This window comes from Zeus faber (genome assembly GCF_960531495.2).
Source record: "Zeus faber genome assembly, chromosome: 4".
NCBI classification, from domain to species: domain Eukaryota; kingdom Metazoa; phylum Chordata; class Actinopteri; order Zeiformes; family Zeidae; genus Zeus; species Zeus faber.
In genome coordinates this window covers 6,941,034-6,955,700 of record NC_137191.1, presented here as the reverse complement: position 1 = coordinate 6,955,700, position 14,667 = coordinate 6,941,034, and the positions used below count along the sequence as shown (strand labels likewise).

The window sequence follows — 14,667 nt, the reverse complement described above, 5'->3', positions numbered from 1 at the left end:
TCCATAAAGAGGAAAGAAACAAACAAAACAAACAAAAAAAAAAGAAAAAGAAAAACAGGCAGGCAGGGATTTTTATATTAAACGCCCGCTCACAAATGCGATGCAGCTTAATGCAAATGGGAGCCGCTAAACCGACGCGGTGAGATTCCTAATGGGAGGAAGGAAGGGGAAGACTCTCCCGGGCTGGTTCGGGCTGTCGCAATCACGGCTCCAGTCGATGATTCATCTTCGTATTAGTGATTATGGTTAACAGTTTAATTTTCTTTTCTGGTTGATTTTATGCCCTTATAATAGTAAAAGCTAATAACAGTGTGTTACTGGTGTAATAATAAACATTCCCTTTATGAGTAAGAGCCCTTTTATGACGTTGGAACTCTGCAGCGTTGCAACCGGGGGCGACGGTTAATTTGCCTCAACCCGGCCGATGGAAACGCAGCTCATTCACACCGAATTCATTGCAGAATTTCGAACAATTTCTTGATATTGGATCTGGATTTTGGATTTGGATCTCAAACGTCTCACGATTCTACAAAATCACCGCACAAATCCCAGCTAAAATAACATAATAATCAAATAATGAGTGACGACCCACGAGTCAAGCCCTTATCCATGACCTTTTATTATTTATGTCTTTTTGGGGGGGGGGGGGTAGTGGAGGGACAGCGTGCATTACTGACATCTGCTGGCCGACACATGTATTACACAAACAAAACACGGCTACGCAAAGGAAGAACTGCAATATTCAAGCTGTGTTATTAGTGATGTGTCTAAATAATTCCTACCCCCCCCCCCCCCCCCCCCCTGTTTCCTTTTTCCTTTCTCGTCCTTCACTCCCACCCCCACACTCCTCTCGCTCCACCTTCCTCTCCCCACCCCCCCCAGGTAAAATCCTGTTCCGGAGGAGTCATGTCCGAGACGTGGCCATGAAGAGGCTGCGCTTCATAGATGATTACTGCCGGGTGAGAGGGCGTCACTGCACAGCTCTGACTTTATTTACAGTACAACGCTCTGGTTTCTATGACACAGAATGAATGGTGGCGATGTACAGTCATGCTGCGGCGCGCTGCGGACAGAGTGCCACTGTGGCTTCAAAGAAATACAGTCGTTTACAGGGTATTACAGGTTGGAAATAGACACTTAGAATGGTGGATAGTAGTAGACAATAATAAACGATGCCATTAATAAAATACGGAAATATAGTAATATAGATAATGTACAATGAGTTTAAAATAATATTTTAATTAATAAAGATTCCAATCGTTCGCAAACTTCACGACACAATCACGGAGCCGGTAGTAGACACTTTCTCTGGAATATCACACTTAAATGGCTTAAATTAAAACCATGGATTGATATGAAAGATGTTTTTTTTCTACTTATTAATTGCGTGGAGGAAGCAGATGGAGGATTTGGACGTGGGGGTCTCGCGCGATTGGTCCTTGATAGTTGCGGCTCCAGATAATTACTTAAATAAATGATTTTATATAATTACAGACATTTAATAATTTAGTTTAATACATTGTATTGCAGATAAATTGGTGCACTGCAGTGGCCCACTTCCGTAATGTGGCTTTTGTGGTTGTTTTTCCGTTAATGCGGTCGTGTTTTCCGTTAATGCGGTTGTGTTTTTTTTGGTATTGCAAAGCGTTTTGCTATGCAGTTTGTTCAACACATAAGAATTTGCGGTGCATTTTCTCAATGCCCTGTGTGTGTTGTCATATTGGTGAGGATGTTTTCGTAATTTACTTGTGTTTAGTCTAGTTGCAGTGCATTGAGCTCTCAGGGCCACCGTACACCCCTGATCCCGGGCACATTTAGGAGACCCAAGACAGGTGTGGCTGCTTAAACCACACCACCCCCACACCGCAATACTGTAATTAAACAATATTACTGTAAACTTACAGTGATGGTCAGGGACGCACTGAGACTAAATAAATGTCCCTGGACCTTTTTTTCCCCAGACCAGCCCACCACAACCAGCCCGCAGATACACCCCATCGACACGACTACAAACACACCAGCCCTTGATACCACCACTTCTAAGCATAATGGATGGATACTCGGGGCTAAACACTAAAACAGCTATTTTCAGAGACAGTGAAAGGTTTGTTGCCAGCAGGCCACCACTGTGTGGATGCCATGATAGATTCAGGCAGTCAGTGCTTCATGAACGTCTGTATTTGAACAGGCTGTAGAATCTATTTCAACACAGGAAATAAGTCAGATAATGCCATTGCCAATTTGATCACTTTGACCTTGAAACTTGAAGGACTTACTCTTCAGGGCAGGTCTATGACCAATAAATAATTTCAAAGATCAGGTACTGACTCATTTGTACTTCTGAAGTGCAGTTCAACAATACGTAATATTTAAATTAACAAATAAACAAACTCTAAATATCACCTAAAATTGAACAATAATTAAGCACTGTACATGTTTTGGCCGGCTGCTGAGGTACAGACCATCACTCCTGGCCTGGGTATTAATGGTCTATAAACAATAAAATAATATTTAAATTAACAAACAGCAAGCACCCTAGTGCTCGGGTGTTGCTGGTCCATAGATGATTAATAATATCTAAAATTGGTATTTCCGACGGTTGAAGGCAGCGCGGTCGCATTTCCGACAGGCCTTGAATGCAGCGGTGCTACTTTGGGGAAAAAAAATTAATAATAAAATCCCTCGCAACTTGATAAAAAGCAAAAGCTGTTGAGTGCTGCCGCCTGTGCTGGTGCTGCTGGTGCTGGTGCTCGCAAACACATTGCTTATCTTCAATGTTGTAGCATCAGTTGTATTGAGCCATTTCAGCGCCGCCTGTCCTCTTTTTACTCACATTTTTTGTCCGTTTTGCCCGACTTGGTCATGCATCCATCTGTTCACATGCTCCCGTTGACTGCTGGGATTTGGGGAGCGGGGCGGGTGGGAGAGATGCACGCCGTCGGCCCCTTTTGATCACGAGTGCCGGTGCATAATCAAAGTGGGCCGGCGACGCAGATCTCTCCCGTTCTCTCCCGCTCTTGTTTTTGTATAACGGGCTGCTCAGGCGGTCCGCGGTCCCGATGCCCGGTCCGACAATGGCGACGGTTCCTTCCCCGACGCCATGCGTCAGTTTAAGGGGGTCGTTTTTCACGCGGCTGCGACTTTCTGGAACAAATGTCTGTAGACCTGGTTTGATTTCTGTTTTCACCGGCTTCTGTTCCGGTCCCGGTGAGGCGCGACGTTCCGGTCCCCCCACTCCGTCGAGCGTCCCCATTATTTTCTTCCTGTTCTCCTTTCAAAGGTCTGCAGATTCAGGGCGCCGTGTACTCACCTGACATAGTTCTGGTTCTGAGGGAGAATGAATCCGTCCCCTCCCTCCAAACGAGACAGAACAACACCGCAGCACAACTCCTTGGGCCTCTCTCACCGCTCTTTCACCTCAAGGGGGACTGGTTCCTTTCTTTAACGGCCGAGCTTTGAAACTGCTTTTCCTCTCCTTCCTTTCCTTCTTTGGATTCCTTCTCTTCCTTCCCTTCACTCTCATGCGGATCGCAGCATAAATGAAGTCGAAAGGAAGTAAAATTGGGGAACGCGCTCTCATTCTTTCTCCTCCAGAGATCACCGCGATACGATATTACCACCATACATTTTTCCCACGATAACGATTTTATCACAATGTAGGTGATTACATATTGCGATTATGCAATATATTGTGTAAAAAAAACAAAAAAAACCCTGATGATTAATCATAATATCTGTGTAACTTAACAGAGTAAAAATATCCTAAATAGATTCTCAACGACAGGAATCCATCATAGTATATATATTCAGTGCATTTTACGAAGCAGAAATAAAACAAGGTGAAACAGAGTCAGTGCAGAGTCATGTTCACACACACTGATAAGTAATTGGTACACTTTGATCACTCTGATCAGTCTTAATGCAGAGAAATTGAGTAATCAAATAATATATAATATTACTATATATTGTAATATTATATTATATTATTAATATTATTATATATAAAAATATAGTTTTATAAATTATAGATATATATTTATATTTATATTATATATATTATATATATGATTTTCTATACACACACACACACATATATATATATATATATGTATATGTATGTATATATATGTGTATGTATATATATATGTATATGTATGTATATGTGTATGTTTTTCAAATTTCTTCTATTTTTTTTCTTTTCTATATTTATATATTTTTTTCCTATTTGTACTACTCTGCCCAGCAGAGCCTCTGGAGTTTGCAAAAAAATTAGCTTTGCATTTCACTTCATGCCGTACAGTGCAATGTGTTTGTGACGAATAAATAATTTCTGTTGAGAGCGATGGATAATGGATCGCAACAGGAAGTATCAAGATATTTATCCCACCCCTGCTGATGACCCCAGACAGGTATTGTAGTTGGACAGGCATCGGACACCTAATATTCTATATCGACGCATAAAAATTCCGACGACACCTTTGTAACGCGGCGCTTCATTAAGGAAAAACTAGTTGTGACATCAACCCTGGTGATGGGGAGCGACAACAAGAAACAACAACAACTAAAAGAATGCATCCTCACCTGAAAGCACCCGCCAGGAGTTCCGAACGCATAGAGAATTTCTCCTTAAATGAAGATGGGCTCTCACTGGAGTGCGGCGGCGGCATCGTTAAAAGAGGGAACGTGCTTCCTCATTAGTCAAATAACTAGCGGCGCTCGGATGTTTAGGCCGCCGCCACAGTGGATGTTTGTTTCCGGCGTCCTATTGACGAGACAAACAGCGGAGAGGAAGAGTAATTACCCACCGAGGGCTCCTTCTCTTCCTCGTCTTCCTCCTCCTCCTCCTCCTCGTCCTCCCAACAACTTGGTTTCCAGTGATGGGATGGATGAGGACCGACCCGAGGAGCTGGATCTCTCTGGGTTTGGAGTTATCGGCCCGTACGTGAATGAATAATACAGACGTGTGATGCACTTTCACCGTCTCAGGCTGTTTGATGCATTCATTTATAACTTTGCTGTGAGTTGTTCCAAATCATTAACTATTGATGACGCCGCAGCTGTGTGGAGCGGTCGGACATGTGAGCCTGAGAGACAGAGAGAGCGAGAGAGAGAGAGTAGTCGAAAATGTACGTCAAATATGTATACCCCCGTGCTCTGTTTTGGTTAAAAACACAAAAACAGAGCAAAAACATACGAAAATGTTGCTCAAAAGGCTCTGTCATTTTGCTGTTTGACGCGTTTTCCCCTCGTGTCCGCCTCTTCCTTCCGCCTCTCTTCCATTTGTCTTTCTCCCCTTCCTTCCCTCCTCTCCCTCCTTAACTCACTCTCATTATATTTCCTCCTCCTTTCTCCGCTTCATCCTCTCTCTCTCCCGCTCCCTCTCTCCCTCTCTCTCTCTCTCTCTCTCTCTCTCTCTCCCCCTCTCTCTTTCTGCAGGCGCTGGTGCGTCTCCCTCCTCAGATTTCTCAGAGCGAGGAGGTGCTGCGTTTCTTTGAGACCAAAGCCGAGGACATCAACCCCCCAGTCGAGTGAGTGTCGTTCACGCACACGCACGCACGCACGCACGCACGCACGCACGCACGCACGCACGCACACACACACACAATTAGTGGCCGGTAAACAAAACACCCCCGCCCCCACACTATTTCCTCCATGTTGAAGTGAGGTGCAGTAGAGTTGTCCGAGATCTTCCTTAATCGTCATCATATGTTCCATCCAAGTTCAAGACGGTTTTTAAACCCATGTTACAAATTAATAAATCAGAACGTCAGACGACTGTGCGACCGTTCGGTCGAGGCGACTCGACCGTCTCCGTGGTTTTTGATGTGCTGGCTTTCCGTGTCACAATCGTCAACCTGAGCGGGGCGTTCGCGGCTTCCCCGAATCTGAGCTCAGGCTCTCCCCCCCCCCCCCCCCGCCGGCACCCTCTTTCACAAACATGAGAATAAGCCTCTAGATGGAGATTGAGAGGAGGTTTGCCCAGATCAGCAAAAACGACAGCACAGCGCCGCCTGTTCGTACAAGGCCGCGTTGTTTTTTTTGTTTTTTTTGGTCTTTTTTCGATCGGTCGGAACAGGTTCCCAGGGTCTCGACGATATTTTCACGCATGTTTTTGGCATGGGCAGTGTATAATCACCTGGCGGCGTCTTCTGAAAGGCGTCCAAGACATATTTATCCGCTCGCTCCGTGCGAGCGAGCGGCTTGACGCAACATCAAATTATTATTATTATTTTTTTCCCCCCCCCGTTCCATTTCTTCGCCAATTATATTTTCTCGGCGTCGCTCTCTCTTTTATCTGTTTTCTCCTCTTCTCTTCTCCGAGTCGTACCGGGGCGTGCTTTAAAGGTTATTACGCAAACCGGGACCGGGCTGAGACCGGGCTGTTCCTTGGGTGTATTAGTAGTCTTAAATAGCGTTGAATTGAGGTAGAGGATTCTCACCCTGAAGGGACCGTACTGCTTCTGTTTAGTTTTTGTGCTTTTCTCAGCTTATAAGCTTGAAGAGAGCATCTTTTTTTTTTTCTTTTTAGGTTAAAGGCCGTGGTGTGGTGGTGGGGCGTCTCTGTGTTGTGTTGACATCTGTACTATCCGGCCTGAACACACTTGCAAATGACTCTTTCCCTCAACGGTCAAAACCACTTGGTGTCTGCTGCACATATTTGGCGGCCATTTTTGGAAAATGGCCCCCCCCCCCAGCTCTCAGGGGCCAGGTTTTTTTGGCGCGCCTCCATGTCCACATCTTTTGTTAACATGTCGACCCTCACCTGTGCCACATCTGACGCTTTGATTACAAAATGCCCAGTTGTGTGGATATTTCACTTTACTCCGCCCCACCGTGTTGCAGTGTCCAGGCCGTTGTCCTATTGTCTGGCGGGGTGCTAGGGATGGAGGGAGGGATGGATGGAGGAATGGATGGATGGAGGTTTGAAAAGAGCTGGTGAGGAGGGGAGGGATGGATGGAGGGATGGATGGAGGTTTAAAAAGAGCTGGTGAGCAGGGGAGGGATGGAGTGAGAGAGGGAGGGAGGTTTGAAAAGAGCTGTTGAGGAGGGGAGGGATGGATGGCGGGATGATGGATGGAGGTTTAAAAAGAGCTGGTGAGGAGGGGAGGGATGGAGGCAGGGAGGGAGGGAGGGATGGATGGAGGCTTAAAAAGAGCTTGTGAGGAGGGGATGGATGGAGGGAGGGAGGGATGGATGGAGGCTTAAAAAGAGCTGGTTAGGAGGGGAGGGAGGGAGGGAGGGAGGGAGGGACGGAGGCAGCTTTAAAAAGAGCCGGTGGAGGAGGGGAGGATGATGATGTCATGGAGAACCTCTCCTTCACCCTCCGCCTCCTCCTCCTCCTCCACCTCATAAATTCATGTTTTGACGTGAGAGCTCAAGGTTACAAACAGCAAAACGCCAACGCCGCTTTAATCAACCCCTGTAGACCCCTGTCTGTCTGCCTGTCTGTCTGTCTGCCTGTCTGCCCGTCTGTCTGCCTGCCTCCCTGCCTGTCTGTCTGTCTGTCTGCCTGTCTGTCCGTTGTTTTGTTCTTGTGTGTTCATCTGTTTGTTTATTTGTCTTTATTTGTCAGTTCCATCTGACGTTGGTCCTATTATACAAGTACACAGAATGAATCAATATAAAATAAATATGCAAATATTTCCCACGGAGGTATTAAAACCACTCTGCAAAGCGGGTTTAAATGGCCATGTCAGACCTGACCGTGGAAGGCGTCACCCTCCATTTGCTCCCTTGTTGACTCCCGCTATATTAAAACTGTAAAAAGTTATGTCATTTCCTTTCCGCCCGTCGAGGCTGGCTGAGCCGCCGCTCCGCACCTCGGCAGGAGGTCGGAGCCGACGCCCTCTGCTCCGGACGCCGCCGAGGGGCTGCCGCACGGCGCCGCCGCACGGCGCTGCTCCATTGCCGGGTCGTTTTGGAAGAAGCGGCCGCTCGGCGTGTGTTTTTCTCGCGGCAGGCGGCGCCCTGAGGAAGCTGCGAGTGGGCGTGGGAGTGGGAGAGGTGTTGTCCTCAGCCGCGTTCCGAAGCGATGCGATCAGAATATTTCGGCTCGCTTTCCTTCTGGCTTTCTGGCTTTCCCTGCGGGAATCATTTCTCTCTCCTCCTTGCGGTTCCTCGCCTTCCTCTCGCGTCTCCTCTCCCCGGCGCCCCGCAACGATAATGCGGCTGTTCAATTTGACGAAGGGCTAGAGAGACTGGGTGATGCCGGCTAATGAAGGTTTAAAAAAAAAAAAAAAGAAACTCAAACATGATCCTCCCCGTCGGTCGGGTTTTGCCTTGGCCACGTGAGCTCATTGTTCATGCAGTCGCTGAAGACGCGCCTGAGGAGGGAGTAAGATGCAGGTGGAGCCTCTGCGTTACGTGCGTCGTGCGTCGTCTGCTCGCCACTCTCCGCCCGCAAAAGTTTAATTCATGGACGATTAGTGCACTGTATTGTTGACAACAGGACGTCTATCGCTGTCGTATAGAATGGACGGGGCTTTATCGCGGCTTTTGCTTCGGCGTATTTCAAGATGGGGCAGTTTCGCCCGCCACATGCCATCCCAGTGGCGTATTCAGGGCCCTCCGGCACAGACGATGGGGTTGAGAAAACACACGTTTATTGTGGTGAGGGGGCTTGAGAGAACAAGCACCGGAGCAGATGGAAACAGGTCATGACAAGGGCTCCTCTCCTGAGTGTGTGTGGAGATGGGGGTTTTACCTGTTGCTTTTCCTCGTTAGACCAACCAACGAGCAACAGCCGTACAGCCACACCGATCCTGCGCCCCAGTTACCTAGACCCGGGACAGGTGTGGCTGCTCAAACCACACCTGGCTTTATCGTTTTCCCCACCCGAGAAGCACCGACGCCGCCATCGATCCTACACTGCAGGGCACAGCGAGAGCGTCCCCCTCGTTATGGAGTCGTGCTTTTGCTACCGCCCCGTCCTCTAGAAATGGAATATCGTCCTGTTGTCGTCTCGGGATCAACTCGTATTTTAAACGCCCTCCACGGTGCCTCTGCTTCTCTGCAAGCTCTTTATGAAATCTTGAAAAGTGAATGCAGCTCCGCCCGCGCTGCATCTCCACCCGTCTCCACCAGCAGGTAGAGCGCGTTCCTCAATTTGCGGTTCCTGGAATGTCATAATTCAGAGGGGCTAAATTTGTGTCGGGGATTAAATGAGATGGGTTCCTCTGGTACCCTACCCATAATGCATCTGCAAAATGAAAATTAATCATGGGGGGACCATTTTCAAGAATGAGATTGGCTATTGATTTACTGCTGTTGGGGGGAGGGGGAAGAGTGTGGTGTGCGTGTGTGTTAACTATTATGGGGAGGGGGGGGGGGTGAAACCCTGAGAAGGATAGAGTGACCGTAATTCATTGCATGGAGGATTTTGTGTGTGTGTGTGACTGTGTGTGTGTGTGTGTGTGTGTGTGTGTGTGTGTGTGTGTGTGTGCATGTGGGCGATCACGCACGCCCCGCCCGCCGTCGACCCATTTCACCCGTGATCTCTGACACCTTCACGATGTGCTCTGACCTCTCTCTGCTCATTCTTAATTTCTATTTTCGAACGTTTGACTTTTGAGCGATTCCTCCTCATTTGCATTAGAGTTCCATTTTCCATCCGAGCCCCTGTCTGCTCTGTCTCCTCCTCCTCCCCTCGCATACCCATCTTCGCCAGTTTCACCTCCTCCCAGCCGCTTTCCCACCAAGGAGCTACAGGTAAATGAGGAACCATTTTGGACCCCCGGGCCCCTCCCTCAAACGGAGCCTCAGCACCGCAGCATTCCCTAAAACAGGCGTTCATCTTTATTGTCCTTCACTCTGAACATGGTATTTACAGCGTTATCGGAAAAGAGACCCACACGGTTTCGTGGTATTTAAAAGTGGCGCTCCCCTCCCGTTCCCCCGGAAACACACCGCCCAGCGTGCTCCAACCTTTTTGGGTCCCCCGCGTTGGAAAAGCCCCGGGTGGAGGACGCCCCCACCCTCCACCTTCCCGCCGGTTCCCGCCCAACGCCTCTAACTTTCACCCTCCGAGGCGAACAGGGGACGACGTCACGCGAACGTCGCCCTGAACGCCGTTGTCACGGTTCGCCGCCCCGGCGCCGGGAGGGAATGACCCCGGAGGAGAAGGAAGGTCGAGGCCGCGCGGCGGGAGATTCGGCCGCCGATTCCGAGGAGAACACGGCAGATCACTGTCGGCGGCGAAGCGGTGCCGCGCTTCAAACCCCGACCTCCGTCTTCCTGCTCCCTCCTCGTTCTCCAGGTGCCTTTTAGCTCCAAAAGTTATTCATTGCTGTGAGTATACGGACGCCTGAAAAGCTCCTTTGGCGAATAATAGGAAACAAACGGTGTCGCGCAGGCTTGACACAAAACCCCTTGAACCCAAGCATTTGATTTTCCTTTAAAAAAAAAAAAAAAAAAAAGGCCTGAGAACTCCGTTGCGACTCCCCTCCATAGAGAATCAAACAGAACCCAATCCCTTTATTCGGCTTTTATTGTGCCTCCCCTCTCTCCGACTCCCTTTGCTCTGTTCTTTAACGAGCTACGGAGCGCTCATCTTTCCCTGGCATCCCTCTCTCTCTCCCTCTCTCTCTCTCTCTCTCTCTCCCTCTCTTTCCCTCTGTCAGCGATCTCTCTGTCGCATCCTGGGTGCTTGGAGTGAGGGATACTGTATGGAGTAGAGACCGAGCCAACCTTCATGGAAAACCCGCTCCGCCGCGCTCCCCGCGATGATCAATAGCACTCAGCGGAGACCCCCGGCTCACATGCGGCCGGGCGGCGGAGGGGTTAAACACTTAGGGGGCTGAGTGTGTGTGTGTGTGTGTGTGTGTGTGTGTGTGTGTGTGTGTGAGAGAGAGAGAGAGGGAGAGGGAGAGGGAGAGGGGGGGAGAGAGGGGGAGAGGGGGAGGTGTGGAAGCTCGAACAGAAAATGCTCGTCCCTGGAGGTGAGTGCCTGTTGTGCGCGACGATGTAACTCGCGTGTTTTGTGTACGGTGCCGCGTTTGCCGGACATCTTAAGAGCGTGTTCTCTCCCGCCCGTCGTAGGCTCACGCAATCTCGGCGCGGCTGGCGTGGGACAATGCACGCGCGCCCACGCGCACACACAACATGCTGAGTTGCATTTCGGCAGCTGCAGGAAACTTGATCTAAAATCACTCCTAACGAGGCAGTGAAATGATTTTAAATTGCCCATTTGCCTTCGTATGGGAGAGGACTGCTCCATATCTGGATTCTGGAATTGTGTCATGAATATTTTATTTTATTATATTTTATATTTTATATTTTAATTTTTTTCATGATGTCATGATTATTTCATTCCTCCCTTCTTACTAAACCATTTATTTACACATCAGAAAACCTCTCTCATGTACATGGGTTAGAGATTAGCAGTACAATTATCAGTTGTATGTACAGTATATTTATTGTGTAATGGAGTTGTTGAACTATTAGTAACTTTAAATAGCGAATAGAAAAATGTGTTCTTTAAGGGTTAAACCTTTGCTTATTAATTTCACAAGGGTGTGATAAGCACTTCATTTACACATTAACTACGTATAACTACTGGGAATAATGTGAGTACACACTTTGGTTTGCCCGTTCCTCAGTAATTCCGTTTTTTTTTGTCCTCTACAGATAGAGATGTGAATCATGAACGTGCGCTCACATGCACACCCACCCACACACACACACACACACACACACACACACACACACACACACACACACACACATACATACATACATACACACAGTGGCGGTTAGGCCAGGGTGTGTCTTGACGCTGGTCTGTTACACTGAGAGCCCTGCGAGGGACAAACTGTATTACGAGCATGATGGATGGCCTGGGCAAGGACGGCTATTGCCACCATGGGGATGATATGTGTCCACCTCATCACTTCCTGGAAGAACGGGAGGAGGGAGGGAGGGAGGGATAGATGTTAGGAAGGAGGGAGGGAGGGAGGTCAGGAAAGAGGGAGGGAGGGAGTAAGGGACGGAGGGAGGGAAGGAGGGATGGAAGAATGGAGGGAGGGATGGGACGGGAGCTCCACCTTCACGACGTCCACCTCCTCTCCCTCCTTTTATCCCCACCACACACACACACACACACACACACACACACACACACACACACACACACACACACACACACACACACACACATTTTCAGCCTTTTGGATAGCTATGAAAAGAGGGCAGTCATAATCATAAAATGTTACTTGACAATTATCATACAAATTATTGCGGCAATGTATGGTGATGATGATTGATGATGATGATGATGATGATGATTTACTTTTCATTCTATCCCACTATCACAGTCTAATGTTATAATAATGACTACCTATTGCAGAACAGCTATTTATTGACATTGGACATTTGAAGATAATACATTTTGGTACGCAGTTCATTTTCCCCAACCGAACTCATTGACTCACACTCACACCGTGTTCATTTCGACTTTTCTGACACTGGTTTGGTAAACGTAGGAGTGTGGAGTGTGGTTTTTTTTTTCCTCTCAGATTTTGCGATCAGGCCATTATGTAATAATTGTGACAGCTGTACTGTCAAAGAGCTTCGAAGAAAGACCCACGTGTGACATGTGATACTATTTTGAGGTTGACATTTAAGTTGAGATACTGTTTAAAATCTCTCTCTCTCTCTCTCTCTCTCTCTCTCTCTCTCTCTCTCTCTCTGTGTTCTCTTCCGCGATTACCAACGGTGTGCATATCAAATGCGCGATGAGTGTCCTCATGCACAATCCTCCGGGAGAGGGGATTGAATTCTCTGGGCTGGGCGGCGGATCGAAAGGGGCGTAGGGGGGAAGGGGGGGTCGAAGGGGGGCGTGGCCGCTGTGTCTCCTCCGCTGTCTCAATCAATCCCGTGAAAACGGACTGCCGGGCACCTTCGGGAGACCGGTGGGCCCGGCCAGTCGGAGTCCGTTTCTCCCCCCCTGTCCTTGTGTTGGAGGGACAGTGCCCCCTGTCTGCGGCGCCCGGTAGCACCCCAGCGGCGTCAATGGGTTGAGGGTTGACGGGAGATGATCTCATTCGCTCGAGGATCACAAGCTCCTTTTTGAAGTCGATGCCCTTTGGCGATTTCTGCGTCGAAACTGATGTTTGTGGGGGTTTTTTTCCTTGTCTTTTTTTTTTTTTTTTACCATGGGCTGTTTTCAGACGTGCCCTGAATTTTCAGATCACAACCACAGACGAGTCAATAACGTAGAGGCATGTCGCTCTGCAGACGCTCGCGGTTAACGGTGGTTAACGGATCTCCGTAGACGGGGGGTGGTCAAACTGGTGTTCTTGTAAACACCCACTCATCCAGGCCCAAGTCTTGCTCAACCCTGTTTCCCTCCTTTGGATCCCTGCAATTTCACCTCCATCCACGCCTTTGCTTTGTTTTTGGCTCCGAAGCCGCTGGTATTTTCATATCCTGGGGGTGTATACTTTTTCTGCCATGTATTTTAAGACCACAACAAGTGGAAAATCAGACAACAAATCCTCACCTCCCTTAGTATAATAGATCATAATATTAATTGAGTGAATATTTTGGGCAGCTTACTACTGCTGCACACCCCTTGCAATTCCTCCGAGCAAGCTGAGGGGACCGTGACCCCCGGATAAGGAACGCCTGATTTAGCTGACCCCAACCCCCCTTTCTTTACTCTAACACCTTATTATTTAATAAAGATTACAGCCGCGCATCTGTTGTTTTCTACTTTAAAAGCGAGTGTCCACAGGGTGGCGTACTTCACAATGCAAACAGCTCCCCCCCCCCCCCCCCCCCCCGTCCCCTCATCCTCGACCCCGGCTTCAACGACTGTAAAAAAATAAAAGGAAGAAAAAAAAAACCCTAAGTAGTCCCGGGGCTCCCCCTCCAGCTCAGCCATTGACCCAGTATACGGTCTCCCTTGGGAACACCGCTCTGCTATCCACTGTCCACCCCTCCTGCCCCCACTATCTCGGTTTCGACATTTGTTTTGTCTGTTTTGGCCCCTCGCTCTTTCTGTACCGAGACTCCAGTCCTACGCTGGACGGATTCCTTCGTGGACGGCCTCCTCCCGCTCCCCCTTCTTTCCCCTTGGTGTGACAGATGCTTTCTGTATTTAGTGGATTTTCACAGAAGCGTCGGCGAGCGATCTGTTTGAGCCGACCCCGGCCAGTGATGAGGCAATCATATAACTATCAGCCTCCACAGTGGGATCCCACCACTGCCGACCATAACGTTGACAAATCACCCCATTAATATGCACATACCATGTCTCGGCCATGATCGGAATATCAGTCGGCCGCGGCCGCGCTGCGGAGCCACGGCCGCTGTTATCATTCATCACGCCCCCTCATAACCCGCTCGCTCCATGAATAACAATGGGCAGATCGACCTTGGCCCGACCTGGAGGAGGAGGCACGTCAGCCCCGCCGCAAGATGACCAGATTATCACCGGCAGAAGTCATGAACTGGAGGGGGGGGGGGGGGTTGGGCAGCTTTTTGGGGGTCCGTCTGCGGGAGATTAGCTCTGTGGCAGGTTCGCCCCCCGGTGATGGGGGCGAAGCGGCAGATTGTGTTTCTTTTGGGATTTGAAGGTGGGGGCTGGGGCTGGGGGGGGGGGGGGGGTGGTAGTTAGGAGCTTAAGAGCATGCGGGTAATGATTTGGATTCGCGTGTTTGTGGTTTA

General features: G+C 48.8%; 1 protein-coding gene across 1 annotated transcript in view; it reads left to right on the top strand.

The window, feature by feature from the left end:
- The window catches only part of sh3pxd2aa (SH3 and PX domains 2Aa), a gene marked incomplete at its 5' end in the record, with an annotated part of 99,584 nt that overhangs the window by 33,376 nt on the left and 51,541 nt on the right, over positions 1-14,667 (top strand). The window contains 2 exons of the mRNA XM_079999852.1: positions 883-959; positions 5,437-5,528. Of these exons, the coding sequence (XP_079855978.1) occupies positions 883-959; positions 5,437-5,528 (169 nt within the window). The remainder of the gene's footprint in view (positions 1-882; positions 960-5,436; positions 5,529-14,667) is intronic.